General features: G+C 41.9%; 1 protein-coding gene across 1 annotated transcript; it reads left to right on the forward strand.

Annotated features, from left to right (window-relative positions):
• Positions 1 to 3,506: 3,506 nt before the first annotated feature.
• Positions 3,507 to 15,345, forward strand: supv3l1 (SUV3-like helicase). The gene is made up of 16 exons (XM_084084534.1): positions 3,507 to 3,920; positions 5,641 to 5,718; positions 6,001 to 6,108; positions 6,221 to 6,335; positions 6,645 to 6,813; positions 7,147 to 7,258; positions 8,024 to 8,101; positions 8,795 to 8,886; positions 9,683 to 9,863; positions 10,414 to 10,507; positions 11,067 to 11,186; positions 11,354 to 11,453; positions 11,597 to 11,677; positions 12,050 to 12,226; positions 13,898 to 14,046; positions 14,142 to 15,345. Exons 1-16 carry the CDS (start codon positions 3,641 to 3,643, stop codon positions 14,554 to 14,556), a joined length of 2,349 nt encoding a protein of 782 aa, XP_083940660.1. The 5' UTR covers positions 3,507 to 3,640; the 3' UTR covers positions 14,557 to 15,345.
• The last annotated feature ends 670 nt before the right edge of the window (positions 15,346 to 16,015 follow it).

A 16,015-nucleotide genomic window follows, 5' to 3' on the forward strand; every position in this document is an offset into this window, starting at 1 on the left:
TGACCCGCGGGTCCCGGGTCAACCCGCGCATCACTAGTAGGCATAGTTTTACTGAGGTTATGGTTAAGAATTAGTTTTACTGAGGTTAAGGTTAGGTTTAGGCATAGTTTTACTGAGGTTATGGTTAAGAATTAGTTTTACTGAGGTTAAGGTTAGGTTTAGGCATAGTTTTAATGAGTTTATGGTTAGGGTTAACTAGGTTAGGGATGGGTTACTAGGCATAGTTTTACTGAGTTTAGGGTTAGAATTAAGGTTGGGGTTAGACATAGCGTTAGAAGGAGACTGAGTTCTCCTATGTTACTTTCCCCCCCTCCCAGTGAGCTGCGGTGTTCCTCAAGGAAGCATACTAGGGCCTTTACTGTTCCTGGTATATGTAAACGACATGCCATCAGTATGTGACTGCAATCTGTTCTTGTTCGCGGATGACTCGGAACTCCTGGTCTTGGGCAAGGATTGCAGGTTGAGGAGGCCCTTAGCTCTGAACTCGTTAGAATTTGCACCTGGCTCACTGAACAAACTATAACTACACCTAGGCAAAACTGAATTCATTGCAACAGCCATTATCCCCAATGGCAGTTGCAAGGAGTTGCATTGGTGTGGACTGGCCTTAAAACTGTTTTGTTGCAAGTAGTTGCAATGGTGCGGTCTGGCCTTTAGAGGCCAACGTCTCAAGTGAAAATATTGTAACAAATGTAATCAAAAAAGTCAACCAAAGAACAAGTTTTCTATTCAGGATCTCCTCGGTGCTCAGTAGGAACACACTAGCAGGAGCACTCATCCAATCAATTCGACTATGCATGCACCTTGTGGTACGTTAGCACCTCAAAGGCATTAAAAACAAAACTGCAAAACCTCTCAAAACAAACTGGTCAGGTTGCTACAAGGCCTTACACCCAGAACTCATCTAACTGCTGCTCATTATGCTAGGGTGTGATGGCTCAGGGTAGAGGACAGAATAAAGCAACTCGCTGGTTGGTCTGGTCTTCAAGATACGCGAGAATACAGGGATACCCATGTACCTAAAAGCAATAGGCTTTGATGACACGTCGGTGAACTGGATGAGATCCTACCTGGAAGGGAGGGAGCAAGTGGTGGAAGTAAACGGCACCCAGTCCCCTCCCCTCCCAGTGACTTGTGGTGTTCCTCAAGGAAGCATACTAGGACCACTACTGTTCCTGATATATGTGAATGATATGTCTTCAGCTTGCGACTGCAAACTGTTCCTGTTCGCAGATGACTCGGCTCTGCTGGTCTCGGACAGGGACAGGCTGCAGGTTGAGAAAACTCTCAGCACTGAACTCAACAAGATCTGCATCTGGCTCTCCGACAACAAACTCTCATTACACCTGGGTAAAACTGAATCCATCCTCTTTGGGTCCAACCCTAACCTTAGAAAGGCTGAGAGTTTCACGATCAAAGTGGGTGAAAATGTTATCACAAGAAAGGAGGAAATTACCTACCTGGGTTCCATCTTGGAGGCAAACCTCTCAGGTGACAAAAACGCTGAAAAGACGATCAAAAAGGTCCACAAAATAACACGGAGGATGTGGAGACTTGTTCGTAAAGTCAGTAAGAATACTCTGAAGATTCTTGTAGGGGCCCTCATACAAGGTCATTATGATTATGCATGTACTTCATGGTATCACAACACCTCCAAGGCCCTAAAAACAAGGCTCCAAACATCCCAAAACAAACTTGTAAGGCTACTTCTTGGCCTCAATTACAAAACCCATCTAACCCCTGATCATTTTGATAGGCTTGGATGGCTTAGGGTTGAGGACAGAGTACAGCAACTTGCTATGGGCCTGGTCTTCAAGATACACCACAACATTGGGATCCCCCTGTATTTGTCAAAATACTTCCAAAATGTTAATCAAGTCCATGATCATAACACCAGAGGCAGCTCCACAAACCATGTTCAACCCAGATTTGGCACAACAAAGGGAATGAACTCTTTCTCATGCTATTCATCTAAAATGTGGAATGCCCTACCAAAAAGAGTAAAGGAGTGTAAAACCCTACTCACTTTCAAAAATGCCCTAAAGATACACCTTCAGGAGGCTGCAATTCAAAAATGGCCCCTGTCCAAGTCCTAACCTACCCCATGTCCTAACCCCCCCCCCCTCTTTTTTTTTTTTTGTACATATTTTTCACCCTTCATACCAGTAACCTGTAAACTGATTGTATGACATTCTGTATAGTAGTGTGTATATCTGTCTGTCTCTTATATGTCAACATGATTTGTGTGAATGGGGATCTCATCTTAAACAAGCTAAGTGCTTAATGAGCTATCCAGTTTAGTAGACCTTGTATTGCGAATTTGTACTTCCATGTACTGTTATGTACTGTCATGTACTGTTGTCTTACTAAATATGTCTTACTAAATAAAGTACATCAATCAAAAAACCTGTCAGACCACTTCAATAACGTAAAAGACACACACGGGCACAACACCAGAAGGAGCCCCACTGATCTCACTGAACCTAGTTTGGGGGGCACAAAAACTGGTTAAAATTTGTTCTAATGCTATGCCGCCAGACTGTGGAATGCCCTACCAACAGGCATAAAAAAATGTGTCTCCTTCAAAAAAGAGCACCAACAGGTGGCTGCAAATTGTAACTGGTCCCTGTAAAAAGTCTAAGCTTATCACCCCCCCCCCCCCACACACACACACACACACACACACACACACACACACACACACACACACACACACACACACACACACCTGTTGTACCTATTTTTCTTTTTGATTACTATTCCTTTAAATGATGTTTTTTTTGCATTGTTGTTTGTCTTTAAATGTTTCGATGAATTGAATACACAGGACCCCGACCCCCAATGGAAACAAGCCTTAAGGCTTTCTTGGGTTTTAATCCTTTTAGCATCCTTTTGTATGAAACTGTACCTCTGTGTTTTTTTGCAAACTGTTAATAAAGCATTCAATCGATCAATCAAAAGAAATGGTACTTCCGACCATTAAATATGACGTCATGGCATTGTTGACAGGCAGCAGGAACCCAGGAACCGCAGGAAGCAACATTAGTTTAGGACAAAAATTGTATTGTATATCGTATACAAAAAAAAGTGTATTGAAAAACACTCTTCATTAATGCCCCCGTATACAACGTAATTGCTGGTTAGAGTCTTTCAAGTTGAGATTGGGCAATGCTAATGGATCAAACTCTAATCAAAGATTTGTTTTGCGTTGTGAGCTTGTAGATCAGCTATATTCGGCATTCTAAAAACAAGGGTCCTTGTTGTGATATGTTATGGTGCTTCCCAAATTATGCCTGTTAATACATTGGCTTTTTTTTATCTAAAAAAGTGATCATTAAATATTTGAGCCATAATAAAATGTGATATTTGTGGGAAATTTTGATTTTTCTTAATATGTGTCTTCAAACGACTTAACTTTTTAGCTATTTCCTTTACCTTCCTTGCAATTCTATACCGGCAAGTTACTAGCGCGCTACAGCCTAACTGGGGGCCTGTCCCACGTTGTATCACCGGAGGAAGGCGAGATGTTGACCGTCCTCTGCACAGTTCTCCAGTTAAACAAGATCATGGGGCAGTAAAACCAAACCCGACACAAGCCATAGCCACCATAACTTGGCTCATTATATCCACAAATACCAAGATGTCAGTAAACCGGTGCATGTACGTGTTCTCTCGCGTCCCACGCAGGATCAACGCGTTGACTCGAAGCACGGTCGTCGCGGCCGAGAGTCGCGTCTCCACGGCGTTATTCAAGCAGTCGTCGTTTGTCTCCGTGGGTTCGACTCCTTCCAGCCGTCATGTCTCGTCCAATAACTCCCAGAGACCCGTCGACACGTCGCTGTTCGTCCCCCTCCCCGTCAAGACTGAAGCCCTGGCGGACGACGGCGTGGGGGCCGAGTTGACACAACCTCTGGATAAAAGTGAGCAACCATTCAAAGAAACAATAACGCACACCCTCCGTTTCTTGGAGCTGAGCCAAACTGTAGAACAGAATCATGTTGTACACCAAGCAGGGGCTCGTAACTCACTTTTAAATGCTCCAAAGCTTTTATTTGCGACAGATTTCTAGTAGTGTAGTAGTAGTGTGAGCAACAACCCTACCTGGTTGGTTGATTGAATATTTCATGAACAGTTTGCACGGTTTACAATGATTGTTAAAAGGACAACACAAAAAGACCTAGGGGCTTGTTTCCATTGTGGTCCTGTGTATTCAATTCATTAAGACATTTGTAATTTTACAATTTAGGCATTTAGCAGACGCTCTTAATCCAGAGCGATTTACAGTAAGCAAGGACAACACAAGACGATACATCAAATGCATAGAAAGAGTAATCTAATAATAAAGCAATACATAAGTAAACCAATAATCTAATAATAAACCTATACATAAGTAAACTAAGAACCTATCATCAGCCTGTACATTGAAACTATACACTGCCAGGTCTGTCTACATAACATGCTACATGCCTACATTTTAGCCTTTGCATAATAAGCCTGCAAGGTCGTCAAGGCTAGGGCAAGTGCTATGGGCTGAGCTGGAGTCTGAAGAGGTGAGGCTTTATGGCAGAAGATTGGTAGTGAGTCTGCAGTTCTAATTGCAATGGGGAGTTCATTCCATAGTTTGGGAGCCAGAAGAGAGAAGAGTCTGGGACCTGTGTAGCATTGTCCCAGATGTTTTAGCGAAGGTTCTGAGAGCTTCCCTGTGTTAGCTGATCCGAGAGAGCGTGAGGGGTTGTAGGGTTGGATCAGGCTTTGAAGATATGGGGGTGCCATACCCTTTGGTTGCTTTGTAGGCCAACGTCAGTGTTTTGTACTCTGTGCGGGCAGTAACTTGGAGCCAATGGAGGGAGCGGAGAAGGGGGAGACATGTGAAAATGTTGTCTGGTTGAAGACCAAGCGTGCTGCGGCATTCTGGATCATTTGGTGAGGCTTAAGTGCACATGCCCGGAGGCCAGTAAGGAGAGAGTAACAATAATCAAATTTTGATATGACTGATGTCTGGATAAGGTGCTGGGCTGACTCCTGGGTGAGGAAGGGTCAGATCCTTCGAATGTTCTAGAGTGTAAACCTACAGGATCGAGTGATCGCTGTGATGTGGCTCTTGAATGAGAGCTGACTGTCCAGGACAACACCAAGGTTCTTGGCTGTTGAAACTGAAGTCACCAGGGCGTTGTCTATGGAAATATTTGGATCCTGCGTGGGGCAGGAAGAAGAGAAGCTCAGTCTCAGTCTTGTCTGGGTTCAGCTTGAGGTGGTGAGAAGACATCCGCTGTGAGATGTCAGCCAGACATGCTGTGATGCGCTCTTCCACCTGGGTGACAGGGGGGGGACATATTAAAGACATATACAATAATAAACTAGACACAATGAATCGACAACAACACTAGTAGTTATTATTTCCTGTCATTGTACCTTGATATTTAGAATTTTAGACATCATAGATTTCAGTGTTGCGTGCACTACCTTGACCAATTACTTGGTGCCCACTGGCCCTGTATCCACCCCACCCAATAGGTAAACACCTCGGCTACATTGTGAATGAGGGCCTGCCCCTCAATTGTACTCTGAGTTAAATGAAGGTTGTGATGATGACAGCTGAGCTATCCAGATGTTCTCACATACGATTCTTATCATTGTCAGGCGAACTTCTGAAAATCCTGAACCGCTTCTACAAGAGGAAAGAGATGCAGAAGCTGGCAGCAGACCAGGGTCTCGATGGTGAGAATTATAATCTTTGTGTTAGGACTGCACAAAATATCAAAACCTTTTTAGTTTCCTCAATCAATTACTATTGAATTTGACATTATTGGAAAACGTAACTTAATTAAGAACAATCTAAATCTATGAGCCCTTAATCAGCAACAATACTTGAAAGTTTGAACTATAGCTGCAGATTTATTTTCTATTAATATGCCTGTTGGTAGTATGGTGTCAAAAACCTTGTTAACAGAGATATACCCCTTGGGTTTTGTGTGTGTTCTTGTGCATTTGTGTATGCAGCTCGTCTGTTCCACCAGGCTTTCATCAGTTTCAGGAAGTATGTTTTGGAGATGACGGCGATCACTGCTGAGCTACACATCATTCTGAATGATATCTGCTGTGGAGCAGGTGTGTTTAATTGTCGTATTGTAATGTGAGTGTTATTATCATTCACAACCATAATGCAGAGAGAACAATGTCTGAGTCTAATTTCTCATTTCCATCGCTTTTTGTTGTCCAGGGCATATAGATGACATATATCCATACTTCATGCGTCATGCCAAACAGATCTTCCCCATGTTGGATTGCATCGATGACCTGAGAAAAATCTCTGACCTAAGAGTCCCTGCCAACTGGTAGGTTTCATAAGTTTAGTTTACTGTGTTACATGTAACATGATCAACCGCAAAGTCACTTCAAACTAAAACATGAATTCACCACTATGCTAATTCCCATGGCAGAAATAAAACATGCAGGTAGACAGGTAGACAGAACAACAACCAAAGGATATGCCTGTATATCATAGGCTGAAACGCTTACCTTGTGGCTCATATATTAGTGTCACTATTTATGTGTTGGGTTGTGTTTCTCTTTGTGCATTTGGCTTTTTTTGTCTGTCACTGTATTTCTGTGTATGTGACTGTATAACTATCTGTTTTATCCAGGTACCCAGAGACCCGTGCCATCCAGAGAAAGGTGATTTTCCATGCTGGTCCCACTAACAGTGGTAAAACCTACCATGCCATTCAGCGTTACCTGGCTGCTAAGAGTGGGGTCTACTGTGGCCCACTAAAGCTACTGGCTCACGAGATCTTCGAGAAGAGCAACACGGCTGTATGTTTTGATCGCTTCTGTCTCTCATTCTCTCTCTATGTCCTGTCTATATTTGACTGTACTGTTGCCATTTCCGCTCGCTCTTCCTTAATTTCCCACCCGCTGTTCTTCTTGCTGTCATTATTTTTTTTGCACCAGCCGGTTTCCCCCTTGCTGTCTTCAGAAACGTTTGTCTCCCTCTGTTTGACTCTGTCTCTATCCTCTGTTTTATGTGTTTTTAAGGTGACCTATGTCACTCTCACCATGATATACTTTCAACTATCAATTCTGTGCATGTCTGTCTGGGTGTGTATTTGAATTTGACTGATGTTCTGTATGTTTTGTCTGTTTCAGGGCGTGCCTTGTGACTTGGTAACAGGAGAGGAAAGGACATGTGTGGACCCTGAAGGCAGAGCAGCTGAGCATGTGGCGTGCACCATTGAGATGTGTAGTGTCAACACACCATGTGAGTAGACGATAACAAACACAACAAAATGTATAGAAGTCTCATAAAGTGCTATTGATACAATGATACTGCTAATGATAATGATGTGGAGGGGGAAGGCATTATGGCTGTAATGACAGGGATTTTGATGACCACACAATCCTTTAGTTATTAATAGCTGGAATAGTAAACTATGTTAAATGTGTAAGAAAGCAAAAGGGTTCCCACGGTCATGAAATTCCAGGAAATATTGTGAAATTAGAAAAACTATTTTCCAGGCCTGGAAAAGGTTTGGAATTAATCAAATGATATTGGAAAATGTTTTGATATACATTGTTTTTGTCTAACATTATGTGAAAGCTGTAACATGGTAAAATGCAGCACTGTGCTGCAGGAGCTGCATGAGCGCAGCTTATGTATACAGGACGCCACGTGACGAAAATAATAGTATTAATAACAACACGTTGCACCGTGATACGTTGTTAGCTTGTAGATGGGTTCTTTTTGATTTCTGATTGGATCAAAAGGGGGATATTGACTGAAAAACGAAACTAGTGTACAGTACCCCCTGTGTTTTTTTATGCTGCTGTCATGAAATATTGCCCATGATGTATATACTATATATACACTGTACATCTCAACATGAATTTTCTCAAGAAGACCTATGACTGAGAAATATCCCTCTTTAGACATTGTCTGCTGTGTGAATGAAATCGAATGGTTGTCACTGATTGACCCAGAGAGCTGAGGTTTTATGTTGACATCGTTATACATGTGTGTCTGCAGATGAGGTGGCTGTAATTGATGAGATTCAGATGATCAGGGACCCCTCCAGAGGCTGGGCCTGGACGAGAGCACTGCTGGGTTAGTAGTCCACTGATAACACCTGTCTCTCAGATTAACACCTGTCTCTCAGATTATCATCTGTCTGTCTGTGTCCCACTCAGACTCTGTCTTGTCACTCTGTTTCTCGCATTCTGTCCATCATTCTTCCCATATATGGGTCTCTATCTTTTGTTTTCCTTTGAGTGAAACCTATAGTACTGTTTCCTTGTACTGTACTGTATGTGCAGTGATCAATGCTTTAACCACATGAACCATGATGTCCCTATTCTGCTCTGGGCATGTCATAATAGGTGAACATTCCGTGAAAATAGGCAAACCTTTGGCGAAAAAAGCAGATCTATCTATCTGAGATCTAGACCTTAGATAGCTTGTAGATTGGCTATTGTCAGTTTAGAGATTTAGCGTAGAGGGGGAAATTGGTTAAGTAGTGATTTTTAACTGGAGTCATTTTTAAACATTGGTCCTCATGTATAAACATTCTCTTACAGTTTTCTTAGATTTGTTGATAAAGCCCTTTTACTCTTCAAATCATGTACCTTGTGAAATGTGTGGATCCAAATTACATTTTTGCAAATGAGTGTTACTTTTGATCCTCATAGCCCTGCACGATAAGCACTGTCAATTGTCTCAATTGCTGGGCTCCAAAACCCATGTCTTCTGACATTAATATATTTTTATATCAAGCTCATTGTTTTGTGTGTGTTTGTGTAGGTTTGTGTGCAGAGGAGATCCATGTGTGCGGGGAACCTGCTGCCATTAACTTTGTCAGAGAGCTGATGTTCGCCACAGGGGAGGAGTTGGAGGTATGGCTGGGCAAAAAAAACAAAAGGGACCCAAAAGGGACATTTGGTGTTTCCCCTGCACCCAAATTGACCAAAATACTGAATGAATTAACCACTTAACTCTCTCAGTGCCACAAATCGAGTTATCCCAAGTTTCTTCTGAATGCCCTCAGTGCCAAGAACGAAAAATCCATAGTTTTGAAAAAAATAATAATATATATATATATATAAAAAAGAAATTGCTGGCACAGTATGAACATATTTTTTTATTTCATTGGCACTGAGAGAGTTAAAGGTGCATGTCACCCATTTTCAATCTTATCTTCATATAATTGGTCCTCACTAATGCTCATTATAACATGTCACAACTTCCATCTACTTGCTGTGGACAGTTCAGAAACCTGAGTACCAATAATTACATCAATGTGGTTTCCAAGCTAATGGAAACTTCTTCAACCTGTCTCTTGCTGGAACATGAGCCATTGTTCTTGCATTATAAAACATATTTTTAAAACATGCCTACAGATGATGGTAGGAAGGTTTCTGTTCACAGCCTGAGTATTACCCATACAAGATATGGTTGAAAATAGGGAAAGTGGTCCTTTAAGCCCTATTATAATAGCAGATCTAGTACAATCACATCGTGACACATTGTGAGCAATGTTTGAAAATGTTTGAAATTTGTTTTTTCTTTCTTTTCTTTTCGTCACAACCCATAAAAGCGGGTCATGATAGATGATTGAAAAACATGTTCTACGAGATAAGAGGAGGAATCTGAGTGATGTAATCCAATCTCTCTCCTGTGTGTTTTCTCTAGGTTAATACCTACAAGCGCTTAACTCCATTCTCAATCTTGGACCATGCTGTGGAATCACTAGACAACCTCAGACCAGGAGACTGTATCGTCTGCTTCAGCAAAAATGACATCTATTCAATCAGCAGACAGATAGAGGTCCGAGGGCTAGAATGTGCTGTAATCTATGGAAGCTTACCACCAGGTAAGTAAGTGTGAATGGTGTTTGTTTTTTTTCTTTGCTAGCTTAAAGGTAGGGTAAGTGATTTCTTTTGTTAAAAGGTTAAAGTACTATGTTCTGATAGTAATCATTGCTACAGAGCGTTTGTTCGGTCACAGGGGTCTCTCCAGCTCTTTAGTAAACAGAATATTGTACATTTTCATATAGGTGACAACATTTAAGCCAATCAGGAGAGAGAACTGAAAATGCATTTTCTGTTTAATAAAGAGCTGGAGAGACATGGGAGACTCTTTTTACTGAAAAAACACTCTATAGCAATGAGTATTATCAGAATATAGAGCTATTTAACACTTATTTTAATACCTTACTTTTAAATAACAATGTCAAAAATGTAATTTGACGATGAAATACAAACTTAAGGCATTTCTACTCTGCCTAAAGGTAAAATCTTTCTTTTGGAATAAAGTACCGTACACATTTTGTTGTTGAGAAATATTAATAAATGAGACTGATTGTTTCAGTTAGTTTTGTAATATATGCTAAGAACAATATTTTGTTGCTCTGTTATTGCCAGGCACCAAGCTGTCCCAGGCCAAGAAGTTCAATGACCCTGATGACCCGTGCAAGATCCTGGTTGCAACAGATGCCATTGGCATGGGCCTCAACCTGTAAATACCAGAAAACTAGTCCTTTTGCCCCCATTTTTTAAATTCATAACCTTTAATAACCAGGTCTAACTCAGCATGTGTGTTGCTAATGTGTAGGCACACATAGTGTAAAGGTGTTGCACACTGCACAAAATGGCTTTTTAAAATTTAGCATTACTGTAATCTAATGCCTAAATTATGCTCTGTCGTGCGACGGTGTCGTGTGCTGAAAATACCAGATCAGCAAGCTCCCAACTCGTTGCGGATGTGACATGCTGTGAGCTGAGCTTTGAGATCAGTTATTTTTGGCTTGTGACACTGCTGTGCGATGGAAGTATCAATAAGGCTTCAAGCCTTTGACCAGAATGGAATTGTTGAGTGAAATTATTGAAAGGCATCGTAATGCTTTTTAACTTGCATATTACCCTCTTTCCCTCTCTTTTGATTGCTCCCTCTCTCGCTTCTCCTTCTTTCACCCTCCTTCTCTTGCCATCTCTTGCCATGACCCCTCCTCTCTTCTTTTCACTCTCTCTATCTTCTCCTCTTTCTCTTGTTTTATGTGCTTCGTAACTCTGTCTAGGAGTATAAAGCGCATCATCTTCAACAGTTTGGTGAAGCCCAATGTTAATGAGAAGGGAGAAAAGCATATGGAAACAATCAGCACGTCACAGGCTCTGCAGATTTCTGGACGTGCAGGCAGGTCTGTCTGTGTTCCATATTTGTATTAGTATGTGTGCTGAGAGGGGAAGGGGCAGACCCAGAGACATCAATGTTACCTGCCACTAAAAAACGAATTAATGATGGGATATCACAATGCTAACAAGTAATTGTTATTGTTCTTCCTATGATTTCTGTCGTCTGTCGCAGGTTCGCATCCATATTTAAAGAAGGAGAGGTAACAACAATGCACAGAGATGATCTGCCTGTCCTAAAGGAAATCCTCAGCCACACAGTGGACCCCATAGAGGTTAACAGACATGCATACACACGCACACAGACCTGCTTTACTCCAAAGAGATACTGCGATATATTCAGTATCGACCAATTGCACAAATGATTGCAATCATACACATTCTAGAGGTATTTCTGACATGTTATCCTCTGGCTCAGACTGCAGGTCTCCATCCTACTGCTGAACAAATAGAGATGTTTGCCTATCATCTGCCTGATGCAACCCTCTCCAACCTTATTGTAAGTCTTTCCATCCAACTTTCAATCCACCTCCTTTTTTCTAGGCTTTGGAGCAGCAGAGAGATGATTGAAGTGAAAGTGAATCTGGAATAATAGTAAAATCATGGTACATTTCAAGAGTAGCAGTTATGTTTTGGAATTAAAGATATTTGAATCAAACACTTTTTTGCCAGTCAAGGGATTCAAATTGGTGACCTTGTGCTTACAGAAAGATGATGATACTGTCCTTGACCGCCTGGTCTTATCTCATCTCTTATTTACTTTACATCAGCGTAGCTTTCATTCTCTTGCAAAAGGAACATCTAAAATTAGCTCGGCTCACGTATTGATTGTATTCATGCTCTTTTCTCTCTGTCATTCTGTCTCCTCCAGGACATATTTGTCAGCCTCTCTCAGGTGGATGGCCTCTATTTTGTGTGTAACATTGACGATTTCAAGTTTCTGGCCGACATGATTCAGCATATCCCACTCAACCTGAGGTCACGCTATGTGTTTTGTACCGCGCCCATCAACAAGAAACAACCCTTTGTATGCACGTCTTTCCTAAAGGTAAGGACATGAAGAGGGGAGGAAGGGAAGGGATGCTGGGATGGAAGGAGAAGAAAATAAACGGAGAAGCAAGATGAGGCTAAAGTTAACTCAACTGCTTGTCACTACTGCCATCTAGTTTTCTTAGTCCCGCTCCCTCTGGATTTCTGCGCTGGGCTTACAGCTAGTCAGTAGGTTATTAACTCTTTTAACACCATCGACACGTTTTCGAGTCAAATGCTACTTAACCCACCCACGCCATCGACGCGTTAGACTCGCTGATAGCTTTTTCATTGTTTAATCTGTGATCGCGCTGTTCTGTGTATTTTTCACCATCAGTTTCTGTTTTTGTTTTTTTCACACTCACCCGGATCCGGATTCATGACGCAGATTCGGTTTCTGGTTCTCGGAAGGCCTTTTTTAGGCATTTTAGGCCAGAATAGGGAAAAACATTTTTTTTCACACGGTATAAAAAACGAACAGAGAGCTCCCGTTCTATTTTTTTTTAGTCTGGATGACGAACAGTTATCGTCGTCGTGTATACCAACGATCTGAAACCCGATCGGCGAGCGGCGAAAACGTCATATCCGGATATGACGTTTGTACTGTTTGAGCCTGTTTGGGGGGGGGGGGGGGGGGGGTCGAGCGAGTGAGCGCAGGGTCGATCTGCTGCTCTCTGCTGGTCGATCTGTCGTGTGTGTTTAAAACCGCAGCCAGACAACGATTTGAATGTAAATAACAAAATAACAATAAAAAAATGTGGGCCCGTTGCTTTGCTTTTGTATTGTAAATGTCAGCTTTGATCTTCTTTTCAACCTTGTTTATTGAATCCATGCTGTGCTTTATGCTGCAAAAGTATACCAGGTTATTGCGGGACGTGCAGGACCTGCAGTTTATTTCATATTTCTGACTATTCCGCCCATAGTGACTTAAAAACTGCCCGCTCCCACAAAATTTGTGTTGGGTCCCGTAGGACCTGCAGGATCCCAATCCCAATGCAGGGTTCTACTGCCATCCTCAAGGGAAGAGTAAAACATTTTTTTTCAAGCAGACAGATGGACAGACAATTTAATTATGATACTGATTGGTATTATCTCTTATGATAACATGTATACATCAAGTAGATAAGAATAAGATGACTGATAGCGAGGGTTTTATTGGGGTCAGGCTGGGTGACAGTGAAGGCTGATATACTTATAACCTAAGCATTAAGTTGGATATTGGGAAGAAAGGGAGTTAGTAGAGCTTTCTGTAGACCAATCTTATTGAAAAGGCTAATGGAGATGTGATTTACTGGAACTTGATTGCAGTACCTTTTTATGCCATTGCTCCTCGGAGGCAAGTCACCTAGAACATGGTATGTCTGTGTGTCCGTAGCCAAATCTTGCAAACTGCTGTCCCGGTCAGCACTAAAGTTCTTGTGCACACTGCCAGTAGGCCACAGAAGTATTTTTTTTCACATATGTTTTATACTTTTTAAATATAGACTTCCATTTTATAATGGAAGTCAAGGGGGCTCTGCTCAGTCGGAAGCTTTGCCCACAAGTCATACGTCATGGATAGGTCTCATAGACGACTAACGACACAGGCTGGCCACATGAATTCTGAAATCCACATTATTAGATTTTTTTTTAAACTAGTAACAGTATGGTATTGATCATAGTAATAACAACAATGTCTTGTATTCCCCAGTTTGCCCGTCAGTTCAGTCGAGATGAACCCTTGACATTTGACTGGGTCTGTCGACATGTCAGCTGGCCTCTGTCTCCGCCCCAAAACATCAAAGACCTAGTCCACCTAGAGGCTGTTCATGATGTACTGGACCTTTACCTCTGGTTGAGGTAACTGTATCTTATTTTTATATTACCTGAAAAGCTAAGTTAGTGATTTGTATTTAAACGTTTTTAAAATATGAATATTGTGTCTCTCCCGCTAGCTATCGTTTCATGGACATGTTCCCGGACACCGCCTTGGTTCGGGAGATCCAACATGAACTTGATGACATCATCCTACAGGGAGTCCTTAACATCACACGCCTCATCAGAGCCACTGAAGCAACCACCACTGAGCCGGCACAGACGCAGCGCAGACACGGCAGAGCGCCTGGCAGCAAGCACTTGGCTAACAAAGGTCAAACGGTACATCGAGTAGAGGAAGTGTCAGGAGAGATGATTGGCAATTCTCTCGCCAGTCGCCTGGTGCGGGACGGACTGTTGACCTCTGATTTGCTAAAACAGCTGCAGAGGGAGTGGTCCAAAGAACACAACGACTCACCGGAAGAACTCAGCGGTCAGAACACACTTGGACCTAGAGGTTCCAGTAATAAAGGGAAGAAGAAAAAGAAAAAGTAGTGACAATGCACATTGTCATGGGACTGTCCCATGAGAGAGGAGGAATAGAATTTTGTAACTGTTTTTATCCAGTGGTTCCAAAGGCTTATTCAACAAAATGTGTCCCATACTGTATTCACATTGAAAACCATGAGTTTGTAAACTATGGATGGGTTTTATGGGCCCTACGGGAATTACACCATCTCAAGCAATTACAGGACCATATAAACTCTTAGCTGAAGCAGAATTGTGGGGTTATTACGGAAGAGTAGTGATTCATTACGGTCATTGTTTTGGCGTGGTTAATATTGGTTACCTTGGTTCATATTTTATTGCTTGTTACCAGTGAACTTGACTTGACAACCAAATTATTCCGTCCCCACCATTTGTAACTTCCCTGAGCATGGTGGAAAATATGCCTCACAAAAGGCCTGTGAAGTTACTTGTCTGACAATAATGTACCCACAAGCAACAGCCATTTTGGGAGATATGTGTACTGTATATGGATGTTCGGCAGTGGCATTTCGTTTACAATTGAGGGTCACATGCTTTCACAAGGATTACTGTTTCAGAAGCATTTCTACCCCACCGAAATTATTTTGTTTTAGGGTATACAGTATGCTATGTGTGTTCTTGGAAGGGCTGGGCTCAATTCACCTTTAATAAATTGAGAAATAATTAATTGAATTGTTTCTTGATGATTAACATTTTAAAACCAATTCATCACAGACCTACCAGTGCATACATTTAGTTAACATATTCCATATTATTCCCAGTTGTAAGATGCTAATGAATAAATATTTTTTTGTTTATGTTTTGACTTATTTTGTCTTGCTTAAAACATGCAAAGAAGAAAGGTGTATGGCTTTACGGTAAGGAGGTTAGTATGTAGACTGAACTACTATGTATACTGCATTCCTCTGGCTAGGGATTAGCTCCATAGTCCCCCCACACACCAGAAACGCAACTCAATCTGCTGCAGACCAAATAAAACTTTGCTTCTTTTGAAAGACTGATAGTACATTGCAGACTTTCTCCCATTGGAGTTGGGGTTAGGGTCTGGGGGGATAACCCCAGCCCCATCTTGGGGGGTGGAGTCCCAGAATTAAAGTCAGGTGATGTGTGTCAACAGAGGCAAATATAGACAGAAAGGTACCAAGACATCAGGAGAGAAATATTGACGGGGGGGGGGGGGGGGGGGGGGGGAATTGAGGAGAATGGGGGGTTTGGCTTGTTTGTTAATCATTGAGTCGAACAGGGGTTGGTCAGGATTTAACTGCCAAGCCAGCTATTCATTCAGTCAGCTAGCAGCAGGTAAACGAGACGGTCGAGAACCGTTTCACTCTAGAAAGGGAAGGAAAAGACAAGGCACACACTGAATGTTCACAGAGAGAGAAGACTTAAATCTTGATACCTGTTTTTATATATATATTGTGTTCATTGTACACTGAGGAAGGGTTGCTCTGACAATTGCAGAAAC

This window comes from Gymnoscopelus microlampas (assembly GCF_963454915.1).
Source record: "Gymnoscopelus microlampas genome assembly, chromosome: 1".
NCBI lineage: Eukaryota > Metazoa > Chordata > Actinopteri > Myctophiformes > Myctophidae > Gymnoscopelus > Gymnoscopelus microlampas.

Coding starts and splice junctions, on each gene's coding strand:
- supv3l1 (XM_084084534.1), top strand. CDS start 3,641: ATGTCAGTAAACCGGTGCATGTACGTGTTCTCTCGCGTCCCACGCAGG. Junction 5,719..6,000: donor AGCAGACCAGGGTCTCGATG/GTGAGAATTATA, acceptor TTGTGTATGCAG/CTCGTCTGTTCCACCAGGCT. Junction 11,454..11,596: donor ACACAGTGGACCCCATAGAG/GTTAACAGACAT, acceptor CCTCTGGCTCAG/ACTGCAGGTCTCCATCCTAC.